The sequence below is a fragment of the Saccopteryx bilineata genome, chromosome 5 (assembly GCF_036850765.1).
Source record: "Saccopteryx bilineata isolate mSacBil1 chromosome 5, mSacBil1_pri_phased_curated, whole genome shotgun sequence".
NCBI lineage: Eukaryota > Metazoa > Chordata > Mammalia > Chiroptera > Emballonuridae > Saccopteryx > Saccopteryx bilineata.
In genome coordinates, this window is record NC_089494.1 from 75,506,689 (window position 1) to 75,524,871 (window position 18,183).

At 35.0% G+C, this 18,183-nt stretch overlaps 1 protein-coding gene across 6 annotated transcripts in view; it reads right to left on the reverse strand.

Annotated features, from left to right (window-relative positions):
- SLC4A10 (solute carrier family 4 member 10) overlaps window positions 1-18,183 on the reverse strand; it is a 330,272-nt gene that overhangs the window by 159,412 nt on the left and 152,677 nt on the right. For all 6 annotated transcript variants that reach the window (XM_066279000.1, XM_066279003.1, XM_066278999.1 and 3 more), the window contains exon 3: window positions 5,829-5,975. In XM_066279000.1, coding sequence (XP_066135097.1) covers window positions 5,829-5,975 — 147 coding nt within the window. The remainder of the gene's footprint in view (window positions 1-5,828; window positions 5,976-18,183) is intronic.

The window sequence follows — 18,183 nt, forward strand, 5'->3', positions numbered from 1 at the left end:
TATATTACCAGAATGACTAATGTTAAAAATATGAAATTGCTAAGTGTTGACAAGATTGTAAAACAACATAAGCCCTCATACTTTTCCAGGATGTGTGGGGTATAAATATGTACCCCACTTTGGAAAATTGTTCAGCATTACCTCCTCAAGTTGAAAATATGTATAACCTATGATTTAGCAACTAAGTGATTTCTATGTATGAGAAATGCATATGTGTGGCAGATACATACACAAAAACATTTACAACAACATTATTCATACTAGCTTCAAAATGTAAATGATCCAAATATCCATCAATAGTAGATGCATGTTATATAAAAGCAAATGAATACTATACAATAATGACAATGAATAAAACCAAAGCTAAAGCCAAAAACATTGGTGGATCCCACTAACACAAGAAGCAACTGAACAAGACAAACAAATATCTCCTGAATCATTTATACAAAGTTCAAAAACTGGCAAAAACAACAACAACAACAAAAGAACATCCAGGGTAAGAAGACAGGCTAGAGATCCTTTGGGGAGGGAAGGCGAGAACAGTGCCTGGGAAAGAGCACAGAGGGGTTTCCGGAGTGCTAACCCAGATAGTAGTTACACAGGTGTTTGAGTTACACATTTATGCTCTATGTTTCAACAATTATAAATACCAGTGTTATATTTTATCATAGTTAATAATAAAATAATTTTAAAAAAAGACATGTTCTTATATATCAGCCAGTTGGGAGTTAAATAGGAATAGAAAATCATTGCCCATCAAAAATTAGCACTTTGAAGTCATGTTTTCTATATTTGCTTCATTTTTTCCTAAAGTGTATACATAATTTACCACCTAAAACTGAATAAATCCTAGGTTTAATCCCAGGGTTGTACTAATCTATATAGTACTTTTGAGTATCATATTTTAAATAAGCATTTAAAAGTGTCTTATGTTGGCCCTGGCTGGTTGGGTCAGCGGTAGAACATCGGCCTGGCATGTGGAAGTTCCAGGTTCAATTCCAAGCCAGGGCACATAGGAAAAGCTCCCATCTGCTTCTCCACCCTCACCCCTCTCCTTTCTCTCTATCTCTCTTTTCCCTTCCCGCCACCAAGACTCCACTGGAGCAAAGTTGGCCCCAGGCGCTAAGGATGGCCCCATGGCCTCTGCCCCAGGTGCTAGAATGGCTCCAGTTGCAACCAAAACACCCCAGATGGGCAGAGCATCACCTCCCGGTGGGCTTGCCAGGTGGATCCCAGTCGGGTGCATGTGGGAGTCTGTCTCTCTGACTCCCCGTTTCTCACTTTAGGGGGAAAAAAAGTGTCTTATGTTTTTAAGATGTATTTCTACTGCTTATAGATTAATTTAATTTACATCCTGCAATTATGTCTCCTGTTACATTCTTTACTAGGAAATGAAGGAGTAAATCAACATTAAAGTGTTTTGAATACTCCCCATTATCTTTCATGTTTCACTGACTTCAAGTTTATCCTTCAAAATTATCATTTTAAAACACCTCTTCCATGTTCCCAGTTGAAAATATAATTTAAATTATACAAGGTGAATAAAAGATGATATTAAAAGCAAAAATTATGAATGCAAAAGTTTAGCAGTTTTTGTTATCAGAAAATTGACTGCAATATGCAGGAGAATAATTAATCATCATATTCTTATATAAACAGTTGTTTATTAACTCCAGCTATTGAAGTAGATTGAATTCATTTGTGGATATCTAAAGTTTTCTGTATAATCAAAGTATCACCATCAAACTACCAGACAATGCCCAAACCAAGTCCACCTTTGGACTCACCCAAAAGTCACAATGCAATCGTGGGTCTAGTGAACTAGAACCAGCCGTTGCAGTCCTGTGACTTCTACATAATCTCTTTTGGCTATAGTATAGGTCTGTTCACTTTTCTCTGGATGCAGCACTAACATAACCAGGTTTCTAATAATACTGCTTTACATGACTGGGTCATAAAATAAAGTGGGATTCTGCTGATGTTGCTCATGTATTAGAGTGACAACTGTTTAAGAGTACCAATACTCAAACATTCTCTCAAAATCATTTTTGTTAAATTGTTGGTTGCTCCAGAATTATGGGCCCAAATTATTTCATGTCTTCAAAAATTCACACTCCAATTTATAGGATCCCAGCAGAGCAACCTATAGCTTCCTCACATGAATTTTTAAGAATTTTAAGTCACCTGCAGGAATGTCTTCAAAAGATTTTTTTAAAATCTTTCCAAGTAAAATAAATATTCTTATTGATCAGAAATTTTCTTTGAAGCCTTCAGCACAGTAATCACATATGTTCTCACTATGCAGGATAATAAAGCTCAAATCAAGTGGGATGGTCAATCTGATCATGTGACTCAGTTCTTGACTATCAAGGTACCTGAATTGACTGTGGAATAGAAATAAAAGCACATACTAATTAGTCCAGAAGAAACGGAAAAAAGTGAAATCCAGTAAGTTCTACTGCTTAGAGACTGCCAGCGTGCCACATTTGTACCTGATAAAACAGATCTTAGGTCTAAATGTCAGTAAAGACACTCAGATGGTTGGGGGAGGAAAGAGGTAGGTGGCATCCGGAAATAGTGGCTGATCCATCAGAGGGAGAATCTGGACCACCTGACTTATTTCCAAGTTTCACTAAATAAAGAGGCAGAGCTTCTTATGATCAATGGTTCTTGATTCTTGATGGATGTCAAAGCACATGGAGTACTTTTTAAAAAATACCAGAGCCTAGAGAAACACCCCAAATTAATTAACTTTTAATTAGTTAACTCTCATAAAAGATTTTGAGAGTAGGCCCCACATTAACATTTTTTAAAGCTTCTCAGATGATTCTTATGTGCAGCAAGGTTTGATAAACAATATATAGAGCTTGACAAATTATAATGTACACATAAATTTTGTAAAAATTTTGTCAATAAACAGACTCTGATTCAAAAAGATTGGGGTAGGTCCTGGGATATGCATTTTTAATAACATGAAATGTGAGGAAATATTTCTAGCTAATTGACCACACTTTGAATAGCAACATTTCGTAGAACAGATGATCTCAATCTTAGCTATCCGTTAGGATCACTTGAGGTATTTTTGTAAATGCCTATGCTTGGGTCCCACCCACGGAGATTCTGAGTGGCATGAAGCGCGACCATCAATATGTTTTTAAAACTCTCAAGTAGAGTTAATGTTGAGATTAACTGTTCTAGAAAAACTGACATAATGTGTCCAGCTGTGGAAAAACAATGACAGAAGTAAAGAAAACAAATTAATTCTTGTTTTTTGTTTTTAGTTTTTACAAAACATTTCTAAGATGATGTAAATATATTTTCTCAAATACTAGAAAAGAACAAAAACTCAAAATAACCATTAAAATTTAGTCTAACAGACAATCCAGTCCCTGAGTCTAAGGAGTCTTGACTGACTATAAGAAGATGGAGCGCCCTGGCCGGTTGGCTCAGCGGTAGAGCATCGGCCTGGCGTGCGGGGGACCCGGGTTCGATTCCCGGCCAGGGCGTATAGGAGAAGTGCCCATTTGCTTCTCCACCCCCACCCTCTCCTCCCTCTCTGTCTCTCTCTTCCCCTCCCGCAGCCAGGGCTCCATTGGAGCAAAGATGGCCCAGGCGCTGGGGATGGCTCCTTGGCCTCTGCCCCAGGCTCTAGAGTGGCTCTGGTCCCGGCAGAGCATCGCACCCTGGTGGGCAGAGCGTCGCCCCTGGTGGGCGTGCCAGGTGGATCCCGGTCGGGCGCATGCGGGAGTTGAAGACAAGGAGCACACTTATGGCAATGCTTTCTAAGTAATCCTAGGATATAGCTGGACATATATAGTATCAACTTGCCTTATAAAAAGATGAGTAAAAAGAAAAATAAACTTGAGAGTCTATAAAAATACTACAAGTCAATGGAAAGTTGACAAATCTAGGTGGCTCAAAGGCTCTGAAAAATATCTACATCAAAACTGCCCAAAATGTCCAAAAATAAAAGATATTCTCACTATACTATATAGATATAGATTATCAAACATGAAAACAAAAACTAAATGAAAATAACATGAGATAAGAAAGAAATTTAAGAAAACTAAAAATACAACAAAATCAAATTCCCTAATAGAACTAGTAAAATGCAGAACTGATATTTCAGGTAATAAAATTAATACCATGAGACTAACTTTAAGCTACAAACGAAAAGGACAAAGAGCAGATGTCATAAATCCAGCATGCAGATAATTAAATACAAAGAAGAGACCAAAGAAAATGGAGCAAAAAGATAAAACAGAAAAATATTCTCTATGTGAAAAAATACCAGTGTATGCATATTTGAAAAGGCTTTTTAATATACCCACCACTAGGCCTATCTTGGCAAGTTTTCTTAAATAAAAAGACAAGAAATATGTCTATGAGCATTGAACCTTAAAAGAGAAATTTCAAAAATGAAAAAACGGAGACTATAGATTTCTCAATGCTTAGTGAAAATAGTTATTGAATACCCCAAACCTCATATGTCATTAACTTACTTCATATCTGAATACAGGTGAATGTGGGAAATGTGGATTTGAGGGAGGTTGAGGAACTGTTTAAAATAGGAGAAACTATAATGTTTAAAAGATGATGAGAATAATCCAGTTGAAAAGCATAAGTCATTTCAACTGTAAATTGTTAAAATTTCCAGGTGGGACCAAACAGGAAATAAAAGTAATTGCAAAGGAAACTCCCTTATTATATTAAAAGAAGAAAACAGTTGCAGATATAAGCATATAGGTCCATATAGTTAATAGGAGGGAAGTTAAGTGAGTTCTTCCTGGTGATATATTTTCCTTCTCAAGTACAAAGCATTTGCTAAGTGATAGTGAAAAGGGGGATGTTGGAGAACAATGAAGAAGGTTGTAAAATAATTTTTTCCAAACTCAACGAAATGCAATAAAATTGGGAAAAGGAGTGGAAGCTCCACTTAAGGCATGAATACAAATGGTTACAATCCACCCTGTTGAATGTCTAAGTCCTGCAGAACATACCTACTTGAGGAGAAAGGGCGAGAAAGCAGGGACATGGAGGAAACCCAACATAAGCATAGATTTTAAAGTGGGGGTGAGGCATGAATAAAACTATACAGGGGACCTAAGGTATTTAGAGTATTAGCAGAAGTGTTACTAAAATTACAAGCTACAAAATCAGAATAGGTTAAGGAAACAAAGATTATTATATGGATAGAAAAAAAGTAGGCCAAGTAATTGCACAAGCAAATAAGAAGAGAAGCTGTAGTCAGAGAGCAAAGTGCATGCACTAGCGATGTCAGAGGTGAAGTAATTATGGGTAAGTAGGTGAGCTGGGTACAGTGAAGGGAAGGTCAAGGAATTGAAAGCCTGGTTCTTGGGTGTGTCATGTACACAGGCTCTCATGGCTCTCAGGAATTGTTAACAACTACCATATTACCACATGTTGATATTCTGTATCTACTTTAACAGAAAGAACATTCAAAATACTAGAAATGTTACATCCTAAGAATGAAATTTAGGCAGATTAACAGTATTGTAAGTGGGAACTTAATAAAGCATTTCCCCCTGGGTTTGCAAACTACTTACAGCAACTAAGTTTTACTACCAAAGTATAAATATATTTTCTCTATCACAAATCTAAGACAATGCTCACCTTCACAAAGCTGATACACAAGAGAAAAATAAAGATCAAGCTTTCTCTCTCTCACTTCTCCCCAAATTGGTCCAACATAACATATTTTAGAAAAGTATAAACAATTTTATGACTATAAGGTACTACTGATAACTTGGATTATACAAATACAATATTATTATGATACACATTTAATTAAAACAAGGCAATCTTACCAAAGGAGGGTGATTCCCTTCCATCCTCTAATCCCGAATCTCTTTCTCTGTCTCTTTTTCTATGTTTGTGACCACGATGCCTGTGACGCCGATGGCTTTTTCTTCCTCCCAGGGGCACATGAACTCCAATAAATAGTGTCCGATGACCTTTATCAGATGTAAAAGCACAAATTAAACTCTAAATTATTCCAGATCACAGAAGATGGCAATTCACATGTTAATTCAATTCAATCCAGCACATAGATTTTATGTTTATTATGTGTGTAAATCTTAGGGCTTGACTCTTTATTTTGGTATAATTTAAGTATTCCACAAGTTTGTCACAAATATTTATATACTAATATTTGGTTATATATTTTATAATCACCTTAGTTTATTCACTGTCTTAATAATCTATGTTCATTTCCCATAGTTTAAAATTATACTATTCTCATTTGTGTGTGTGTCTTAATTTATTTATTTAATTTATTTATTTTTATTTAGACAATTAAATTTAGCAAGGTGACATTGGTTAACCAGAGTAATAGATTTAAAGATTTTTTTTAATTTTATTTATTCATTTTAGAGAGGAGAGAGAGACAGAGGAGAGAGAGACAGAGGGAGAGAAGGAGGGAGGAGCTGGAAGCATCAACTCCCGTATGTGCCTTGACCAGTCAAGCCCAGGGTTTTGAACCGGCGACCTCAGCATTTCCAGGTTGACGCTTTATCCACTGTGCCACCACAGGTCAGGGCCCAGAGTAATAGATTTAGAGAAAACATCTCCATTTTAAAAAATTCATTCTACTTTCCACCTACCCTCAACTAACCAATTATCTAGTCAGTTCTTTTCCCATAACAGTTGAGTGTGTGAAACAATCAGTCTTTAATACACCAGATTTCACCAAAGTCCCTTACTATACCAAGTTTTGTGGCAATTTTTTCAGCTCTACTGTTCCCATCTGGGGCACTTGACACCATTGGCCACTTTCTTCTCTATGACTCAACTTTCTCTTGGCTCTCTTCCCTGATCCTTTGTTTTATTCATATCAGTTTCCTTCTGTGGTTCTTCTTCCATTTACTCATTCAAGCTTGGAGTCCCAGGTGTCTTTGACCTCATGAGTTCAACTAATAGGTAGGCAGATGGATGAATGGATGAATGGATGGATGGATTGATGGACTGATGGATGGATGGATGAATAGATGGATGAATAGATGAATGGATGATAGATGATGATAAATGATAGATAGATAGATGATAGACAGAGATAATAGATAGAGATAAACACATTTTATATATAATATATATATTTAGCAATCTCTGAGACCCATATCTTGACACTTAATCTCTTTCTGTTGCTCAGACTGCAGACATCCTTCCCATAGGAGTGTCAAACTTAACATATCCATGGAATTCATCCTTCTCTTCATTCTCCAAGGAGTAACTATCTGTCATCTATCTCAGTAAATGCATTATCTATCCAGTCATGTCACAGCCCCAATTTATCACTAGATTCTCCTTTGCATATCTTGAATTCATCCCCTTTTCAATAGTCCTAGTGTTACTGTCTTAGTTGGAACCCTCATCATCTCTCACCAGGACCATTAGAACATTCTTCTTACTGTTTTCTTTTCTAATGTTATCTTCTCCAACTACATCCATCTTGTATACTGGTGGGGGGGTTTTCTTCAAAAATGAAAATCTGACTACATTTCTACCCTGCTTTACTCATTGATTGCTCTTTGTTGTCTATAGCATAAAGATTTCGGAACTCTATAAAGCTAAATAATACTTGACCTCTGCCTCGTTCTCTGATCAGGCTTCAAAACACACTCTGCCAGACACTCTAAGGCAGGGTATGCTCTTCATTCCTGAATTTCCAGATGTTCTCAAGTCTCTACTTTTACTTAATGCTGCTTTTATTCTCCCAACTGTATAAAACACCTTTGTTTTTTCTGACTATAATATAAATACTTCTTCATCTCCCAAGTCTCAGTTCAAGAATTTAAAATGTTTTCCATATCTTCTCACTCCACATATGGTTGACCACTTTTCCCCCTAATCACACACACCAAAGCACAATGACTCTTATTTGTAATTATTTACTTATAAGTAGTTTTTCTCTTATGAATTTTCTCTAGGGAAGTCCTATGGATTTGCTCATTTTGTATCTTTAGCACATGTCATAGTGCTTTGTATAGAGAAATACCTAACAAATGTTTTTAAAAAACTTAATTAAATTCTCACTTAATTAAAAAAAAGAAATAGAAAAAAAAGAAAGCAAATGCTTGAAAAAATAAAAAGATGAAGTCATGATCTTCCAATTAAACATCTGAGATTTGATCACACAATTGTTATTCATCTCTACCCTGTCTGAACACTTTCTTTTAAGTGCCAAGTAAGAAAACAATTTATTATCCATAAAATAAATGATTAACAAATTTTATCACATTAAAATCAGAAAATTCATTACACAAAGTATGGGGAGGATAGACACAAAGCATTAAATTTGCAAATTCTGAGATAAAAAATGGGAAAAAGGGCACACACAAAAAAGAAACTTGAACAGGCACATAATGCAAGAGAAAATCCAAATGGTTAATAAATGTAGGAAAAGGCGCTCAACTCCATTAGTTCTCAGGAAAAAAAAAATCAAACCAAAATGAGATATTTCTATATTCTTACCACCATGGCAAAAATTGAAATGGTTGAGAACTCTATGTCTTGGTGTGATGCAGAACAGTTTCTCATATAGCACTAGTACCAGTATACTACTGAGAGATCCACTTTGAAACAGTATGACATTTTCTATTGAAGTTGAAAATATCTATACCTTATGACATAGCAATTTATCTGGACCCTAGAGAAATGCTTACAAATGTGTATTTAAAACAGCACTCTTTATAAAAACAAAACACTCAAAACAACCCAAAAATCCATTAATAAAATGTATAAAGTTAGGGTGTATTCACATAACGTAGATGAATCTTACAAACATATTATTGAGTTCCCTTTATAAAGCTTTAGAAATAGAAAAATTATTCAAGGATGTATACACAAAAAGAGATCAACATAAAAGTCAGAATAATTATTACCTCTGGCATACAGGAGAGTAAAAGTATGATGATAGAGTCACGTGAGGAGCTTCCATGATACTAGAAATGTTTTATTTCTTAATATAATTTTTTGCTTTGCAAATACACATTAAACTGTATATATATAAGCTTTCTGACTTTTCTGTGTGCATGCTTTATTTCACAATTCTAAAAAATTTAAAAAGAAACCAAGGAAGAGGTTCAAGAAGGGAACAGATACCAGTTTATATGCTATAAAAAATTCAAACAAGATTAAAACTAAATATTAACCATTACAGTCAGAAATTACTGTTTAAAACCTTCTTGACAGCATTTTGAGTGGATGGGAAAATAATGAAAAATTGAGGAAGTGAATATTTCCCAGAGTTGCAAATAAAGGCTTTACAGAGAGGTGGTACTTAAACTAAACTTTAAAAACTGCTAAGATTTCTAAGAATTGCTGATTAAGATAACCATTTCCAGACAGGAAAAGATATAGGGCGCCATGAAACATGCTGGCAAATCCAAAGGGCCTGGTTGGTTGGGTACGGTGAATATTGCCTTTGTTTGTAGAATGTGAATCTGATGGGCAATTGCCAGAAGTAACATCCTAAGAAGTTGCCAAGTCAAGGCTAAAATAAACAATCTGAAACCATATCCAAACATAATCAGGTAAGAAGAAGATGCCAAGAAACACAGCTGAACTGATGTCTTGAAGATATTAAATGCAAGAAAGACCAGGCAGAAGAAATTTCCTGAGGAAGAATCTTGCAGGGTTAGTTAAAACACCAAGACACGTTTGGGTAAATAACTATGAGTGTAATTGGTGTATCACATGAAAAACCGTGTTTACCTTTTTATAAACTACAGACTGCCTTCCAAAGTGCTATAACATTTTGTATCCCAATCAGCAATGAATGATAGTTCCTGTCGTACCACATCCTTGTAAGCATTTGGTATTGTCATTGTTTTGAATTTTAGCCATTCTAATAGATGTGTAGTGGCATCCTTACTGTTTCAATTTGCAATTCCCTAATGACATATGATGTTGAGTATCCTTTCATATGTTTATTTACCATCTGTGGATCTTTTCTGGTGAGATGTCCATTCATATCCTTTCCTATTTTGTAATTAGATTGCTTTTTTTTGTGACACTGACAGAGAGATTCAGAGAGACAGACAGATAGGGACAAACAGGAAGGGAGAGAGATGAGAAGCATCAATTCTTTGTTGCAGCACATTAGTTGTTCATTGATTGCTTTCTCCCATATGCCTTGACTGGAGGGCTCCAGCAAACCGAGTGACACCAGCGACCTTGGGCTCAAGCTGGTGAGCCTTGCTCAAAACAGATGAGCCCATGCTCAAGCTGGCGACCTCGGGGTTTCTAACCTGGGTTCTCGCATTCCAGTCCGATGTTCTATCCACTGCATCACCGCCTGGTCAGGCAGGATTGCTTATTTTTTATTGTTCAATTTTAAGAGCTCTTTGTATGGCAATGCTCTTTAATTATTTTTATTTTTTTATTTTTCTATTTTTATTATTTTATCTTTGTGTATTTTAGATAACAGTCCTTTATCAGATATGTCCTTTGCAAGTATATTCTCCTAGCCTGTGGCTTGTCTTTCCTTTCCTATAACAATGTCTTTCACAAAGAAGTTTTAATTTTAAAGAGGTCTAATTTATTAACTTTCTATAGATTTTGCTTTTATGTTGTATATAAAAGGTTATCACCATCAAACTCAAGGTCACCTAGATTTATGTCCTGTAATCTACAAATTGTATAATTTCTTGTTTTTATGTTTAGGTTTATAATTCTTTTTGAGTTAATTATTGTAAAAGGTATAAGATAAGTCCAAATTTTAATCTCATTACCTAATTATTTTATTAGGCATTTGCCCCAGTGAGTTGAAAACCAATGTCCGCACAAAACCCTGCACACAATTGTTTACAGCTGTTTTATTCATAATTGTCAAAAATGGGAAACAACCAAGATGTCCTTTAATAGGTGAATGAATAATCTGTGATACATCCCTATAATGGAGTATTATTCAACAATAAAAAGAAAGGAGCTATCAACCACGAAAAGACTAAGAAAACAAAAATTCATATTGCTAAGTGAAAAAAGCCAGTGAAAAAGCTATATATTATGAGATTCCAACTATATGACAATCTGGAAAAGGTAAAAGGACAGAGACAGTACAAATATAAATGACTGCCAAGGATTCAGAGGGTGGGGTGAAGAGGTGGAGCACAGGAAATTTTTAGAGAAGTGACACTATCCTGTAATACAGTAATGCTAAATAGGTAAAAGTATATATATCTCTCAAAACCCATTGAAATATGCAAAACAAGAATAAACCCTACTGTAAACTATGGACTTTAGTTAATAATAATGTATTATTATTGGTTCATCAATTATAACAAATGTACTGCACTAATGCAAATTATTAATAATAAGGGAAAATGTACAGGGAGGGGCCTAACTCTCGGTACTTTATGTACAATCTCTGCAAAACTAAAAATATTTTAAAAAATAAAGTATTTTAATTTTAAAAAAGCCAAGACTTATAGCTACTCATAGTACTGAGTAGCTATAAAGATATTTATTTTATGAGAAAGCAAAAACATCAACAAATAAGGGAATATTTGTGTCAGTGACTGGCTCACCTGTAAGGGGGGAGGGGGCTAGCACTGTGTTCTTATAGTCATATATTTTAAGAAAGTTTGTGAGTTTAAGACTCCTTCACGATTGGGAGGACTTGAGTGGGGACATTTGAGGAAACTAAGAGATACAGAGTTGGAGGTATATATATATTTTTAATTTTATTTTTTTAATGGGGTGACATCAATAAATCAGGATACATATATTCAAAGATAACAAGTCCAGGTTATCTTGTCTTTCAATTATGTTGCATACCCATCACCCAAAGTCAGATTGTCCTCTGTCACCTTCTATCTAGTTTTCTTTGTGCCCCTCCCCCTCCCCCTTTCCCTCTCCCTCTCCCCCCTCCCCCCGTAACCACCACACTCTTATCAATGTTTCTTAGTTTCACTTTTATGTCCCACCTACATATGGAATAATGCAGTTCCTGTTTTTTTCTGATTTACTTATTTCACTCTGTATAATGTTATCAAGATCCCACCATTTTGCTGTAAATAATCCGATGTCATCATTTCTTATGGCTGAGTAGTATTCCATAGTGTATATGTGCCACATCTTCTTTATCCAGTCATCTATTGACGGGCTTTTTGGTTGTTTCCATGTCCTGGCCACTGTGAACAATGCTGCAATGAACATGGGGCTGCATGTGTCTTCACGTATCAATGTTTCTGAGGTTTTGGGGTATATACCCAGTAGAGGGATTATTGGGTCATAAGGTAGTTCTATTTTCAGTTTTTTGAGGAACCGCCATACTTTCTTCCATAATGGTTGTACTACTTTACATTCCTTCCAACAGTGTATGAGGGTGTTGGAGGTATATTTATATTAGTTTAAACGAACCATGTTTAGGATTCACACAGTCACTTCTATATTTGAGTAAGTTATTGTTAGCTATTCTAAAGTAGAAATAGCTTCCAGGAATACTCATATTATCAATTGTGCCAAACTCATGTAACATTATGACACAAAGGGTCAAGGCTGAAGAGATGGCACAATATGCAGTGATATCACAATCTGAGAGTATGTGGGTTGTGGAGAAAAAGCAAGGTTTCAACTGTGCAGAGTCAGCATTGGTCTCTGGAAAATTCTTCCCTATCTTATAGAGCATACATGCAGGAAGCTTGATAGACATTTTCTTAAATTTTAAGACCACCTTATAATTTTTCATGAAATTTTATATAAGTTGTAAAGATGAAAGAAACCTTTGTAGACTATCATTAATAAAAATAATTTTAATTAATCATAGAAAAGAGTGGATTAACTTTCTATATTCTCAACAGAAAATATTTTCAAATGTTTAATATTAGAGGTTAAAATGTAGGGAAAAGGTACAGTGGTACCTTGAGATACAAATTTAATTTGTTCTGTTACCAAGTTTGTAAGTCAGTCAACTCGTATATCAAACTGCAGATACTGGATCCATGCGCTAACGTGCCAACTAGCGGTAGCTTCCTGAATCACGACTCATATCTCAGAATTTCACCTGGATCTCTAACAGAAATTCAGACCGAGTCACAGCTCGTATCTTAAAAAATTCATATGTTGGTCTGTTCATATCTCAAGGTACCACTTAAGGTATTACAGAGGTATATCAGGCACTTAATTTAAAATATTATGCTATTTCTTCAATTGTTATAATTTTAAGTTTTCAAATAAGTATCTGTTTAAATTTACCTCATTCTAAATAAATATTCACCTCTGTACCTAATTTACATTCAAATTTTAAATCCTTTTTCTCAGAAAACCCTCAAAATTACATAACCTTCCTGCCCCACAAAATATAAATCTGCCCCTACTGCCCTCTATATGTGGGCAGCTCCCAATATTGTAACTTCAGCACAAGCCTTTTCCTAAACTCCAAACAGGCTTATCTAACTGCTTACCTGACACATCCACGGCATATCCAAAAACCATCTTAAAATCAACATGTTCAGGGCTGAACTCCTAATCTGCCCCATCTCAACACCCTCCAATAAACTTCGCCTCCACAATCTTGCCCATCTTAGTTGATTTTTCTAGTTGCTCAGACCAAAAACCTTGAAACCATTTAAGACTCTTCTCTTTTTATCAGCTCACAACCAATCCATCAGGAAATCTGTTGAGACAACTTTAAAAATATATCCAGAATCGGCCCACTTATTATTTCACTTCACCACTCTGGTCAGGGCCACATCAGACCCAACCCGCATTATTGCCATAGCCCATCAACAGGTCTTCTTGAGTCTACCTTTAGACTCTACAGTCTGTTACAACACACAGCAGCCAGTATAGTCCTTTTAAAATGCAATTTAGATCATGTCATTTCTCAGCTAACCTTTCTAATGTTACCCAATTCCACTCAGATAAAAGGCCAAGGGTATTCTGAGGCTTTACAAGGCCTTCTGTGATCTGCAAACCCCGTTCCTGTTAACTCTGACACCCTCTCCTGCTGACCTCCCCCCACACCTTCTCACTCCAGCCACACAGCCTCCTTGCTATGCTCACTGCCACCCTGGGAACTGTCTTTTTTCAATGTCTGAAATATTATCCCTACTTGGCTAGTGCCTAAACTCTTTCAAGTCTTTGCTCATATTTTACCTTCTCAGGGAGTCCTACACTGAATGCCTACACCCTATGCTCTCTGACCCTCCATGCAACTCAGTGCCCTCTATTTTTATTTTTACTATAGCACTTACATACCATACAACTGCTTGTGATGTTGAATGTTCAATATATAGTTTCCCCAAGAAAAGAAGGGATCTTTGATTTGTTCACTAATATATTCCAACTATCTAGAACAGTACTTGATAGTTCTTGGCACTCAATAAGTTTGTGCTGAGTATATAGATCTTTGCATAAATAGAGATGATATTTGAAGTGGAATATCTAAATAACAGACATACAGGTATTGATCAACTTACAACCTATCCAACTTACGACCATTCGACTTTATGACCACAATCACTAGCCACGACTGCTCCGCGTCTAGCAGTGCAAGCATTGCCCAGCTGGGTGTACAAGAGTGCGGACCAGCTTCCGGCAGCACAACCATCTCTGCGTGCACCATTTCAACTGTTATCTCAGACTCAGTACAGCAGTTTGTGTTTTATGTCTTGGATATTTTTCATCAAACCTCTCCCAAGATGTCTACCAAGAGGACATTGTCTTTGTCTTTGACTTAAAGATTTTTATAACATCATTTCACAGTACTGTACATATATAGCCTACTCAACTTAGAACCAAATTGTGTTACGACCAGTCTGTTGGAACCAATCATGGTCATAAGTCAAGCACTAGCTGTAATGCAGTATGCTAATAAACACATCAATAAACTTAAGGTATAAACAAAGCTAATGGCCAGAAACTTCACAGTAACAGTATTGAAAATGCCACAATTTATGGTTATAAAGCCATAGAGAAAATATGTTTCTATATGGTTAGATACTTCTAAAGCAAAGAACTGTGGCAGCTGGGCTAAAAGATAAACTCTGATAGTTAAAGGTTGACTAAATAGAGATTTTCAGAGTCATAGACACATCTCCCAGGTTTATTGTTTACATTTCAAAGGTAATAAAGCTACCAGTTTATATTCCAAAGGGTATAAACTGAGGGCCTTCCCTTCTTTTTCCTGAAATTTATTTACAAAAGGAAGGAAAGATTTCTCTCCCTCTCTCAAAGATATAGCAATTCCTATATAAATTCCCAGAGCCATTATCTTAGGGTTCCCCACTCGTGTGCATAACCATCTGGTTTTCATCATCTTACTCTGAAGAGAAAGAATGGGGCATGGAGACAGTGTGGTTAGTGCTGTAATAACAGCCTGCTTTGATCCAAAAACCTCTTGTTTCTTTTTAGAGCAAAATTAATAAGTAAAGATATTAAAAATTTATCAATGGGTTTAGAAGTTTTCCACCAAAATCATATGAGATAATACAATAGACAAAAACATTGAACATGATGCCTGCAATACAGTCGACACTCATATTTACTAGTTCCAATTTCCCTTCACTCTCCTTACCCTCAGTGTCTTAAATGAATATGAAGGCAAAATAAAATTTTCCTGTCCTATTTTATTGTTTTTCTGCTTCTTTCTATATTGACTTTTCCAATTCCAATTGTAATGACCCTGGCCTAAGAAACTGGAAAATCACCTAAAATTCTGTGGAAAATAGTATGTAAATAAGTAACATTTTCAGGTTAATATTCCATAATTTTTGCCTATAATACTATATCCAAAATTGAATTTTTCATTTTCATCGATATTGCTTAATAAAAAAAAGTTTAAGAAACTTAGTGATACATGTCATTATTCTGAAATAATTTAACATTTATTAAATCTAATCTAAAGTATTGTGTAAGATTATATAGGAATAATTTTTATTTTATGATATAAGCCAAGTTTAAAGAGGGAATTCTTTCAATGAGCATCTTTTAAATCAGTCTAAACAATCAATAGATTTTTATATCATGTGAAAAATCCAAAAAGTAATAAAAATAAAGATCATTGAAATATGAATATATTTTGAAAATATTATGGAGAATTGAACAGCAATACTAAAAGAAAATATTTATTTTAGATAAATAGAGAACACTAAAATTTATTCAGAATTTACCTGAATGTCAGTTGATGGGAAATACAGTTTTCCCATGAGGAAAACAAAGAATTTATTAAATATAACACTGATTTTTTAGCACAAATCTTGCTAACAAATCTTGGGTTTTGATACTTAAATTATGTGGATATCTTGTTGAACAGGTCCAGAATTACCGAAAATATTTCCATTGAATTGAATAAGAGGTACTAGTACTGAAACTACTTTATATGACCTGTAGTCATAGTATACTGTTTACAAAATGCAGCAAGGAAAAAAGATGCAATTGGGGAAGGAAAGGAATTTGACTGTGATTAATAATAATAATAATAATAATAATAATGATAAATTGTTCTCTTTTATTTAGCCAACAAGGAAGAAGTCAATCTATCTACACTTGAAGAGAACTGGGGTGTTTGTTTGTTTGTTTTCTATGCGAGGAATACAACATGACTGGTGCATAATTAGTGAGTTGCTACAGCCATTTTATTTAGATGTGTCAATCATGGGTAAAGGTCAAGTACATTAAGCTAAATAAGCATTTGATCCTTGATTTTCATGGAGACTGTCAGAAAACACAAGGCATCATTTGTCAGAATATATCAAAGAACTATAAGTCCAATACAAATTCTCTGCTGAAGGAAAGCAATTGAGAGAAAGAGAAGAGACCAAGAGTGTGTGAGTTGACTTTGTGTGTGTAAAGCAAAGAGATATTTTAGGCTATAGCACTGTTGTTTCTTGCTCTGTTTAACTGAAAGAAAAAGTCAAACACCAGTACTGGTCATAGTCACTTGACACTAGGGCAATATTTGTAATCAATACAAAACAAAGGTCACATGATTAACGATTCTTGTACAGAAAATAGATATTTTGAAAATGCTAAAATTTCTAATCAAAAAAGTCATAGTTTAAAAAAATTGAGATTTACAAAGTTTAAAAGGTACTATAATATATTTTCAAAAACACTATTTCCTATCAATTTATAATACTGTCTTGAGCAACACAGCAACCGTAGTGTTTTGTATCTTGAGACAGTACTGTTATTTTTTTAAATCTTGGAATATAGTAAGTATCAACAGTTCTTCAGTAAATGAATGAATCCTAACAATATGTAATTTCTAAGAAACAAAAAAACAGAAACCCCCACAGTTTTGATAGGTTATAAAACAATCTTAAGCTGATGTTTACAGTGGGCAAGAGAGCTCTAGGGTTGAAATTAATCAAGAGATAGAATAATGAAGAATGCTTACAGGTTATGATATCTGCATTTAAGAAAAGACAGCCATCGAATTGTTAGGACTCAAACCCAAAAACAACAACAGTGAATAATACAAATTTGAATACAAATAAAAGAAGTAAATAATACCAATCTGCATTAAAGCTAAGGTATGTGGTACCAGGCATTAAATTCTGTAGGAGTTCATAACAGAATGTAATCAAGGGTAACCTGGACAAGCAAGGAAAGATTCACTGGAAGGTAAGACTTGAACTGGGTCATAATAAGTAGGTTTTAGTTAGCAAAACAGTGGGAAATCAAGAAAAAAGAAGATAGTGAAAGAAAAAAAGAAGTGTTCAGGGATGTTAGAGCAGGGGTAAAAAGAGGTGAGGTAGGGCATCTACTTTTATAATGACAAAAGGTTGCAATTTCACTAATATTTTAAAACCATTTATGTTTTATGGTTTTATTTGGCAAGAAAGAGGGAGAAAAGAAATCAACATCTGCCTTAGGATACCTAAAAAAATGAATACAAAAGAGAAGGATTTCTGAACAGCCCTGCCACTTTGCTTCAGGGAAATAGGTCAGGAAGTGAGAAAAAATTTTAAACTGTAAAATTTCCCAGATTTAGTTTTGTATTGTATTAATTCGAAAGACATGTGCACATGTAGAAAGCAGCTTATTCTGGGAATTACAGGAATTAAGGACACAGAGGCTTGCTTGAAAACAACTGAAGAGTCATTGAGGAAACAAATTTCCATGAAGACAGTTGCAGAATCCAACTGTAAAACTGAAGAAATTAAACAAAACATCTCTTAAGATAGTGATAAACAACGCTTGACATTCCTATATAGG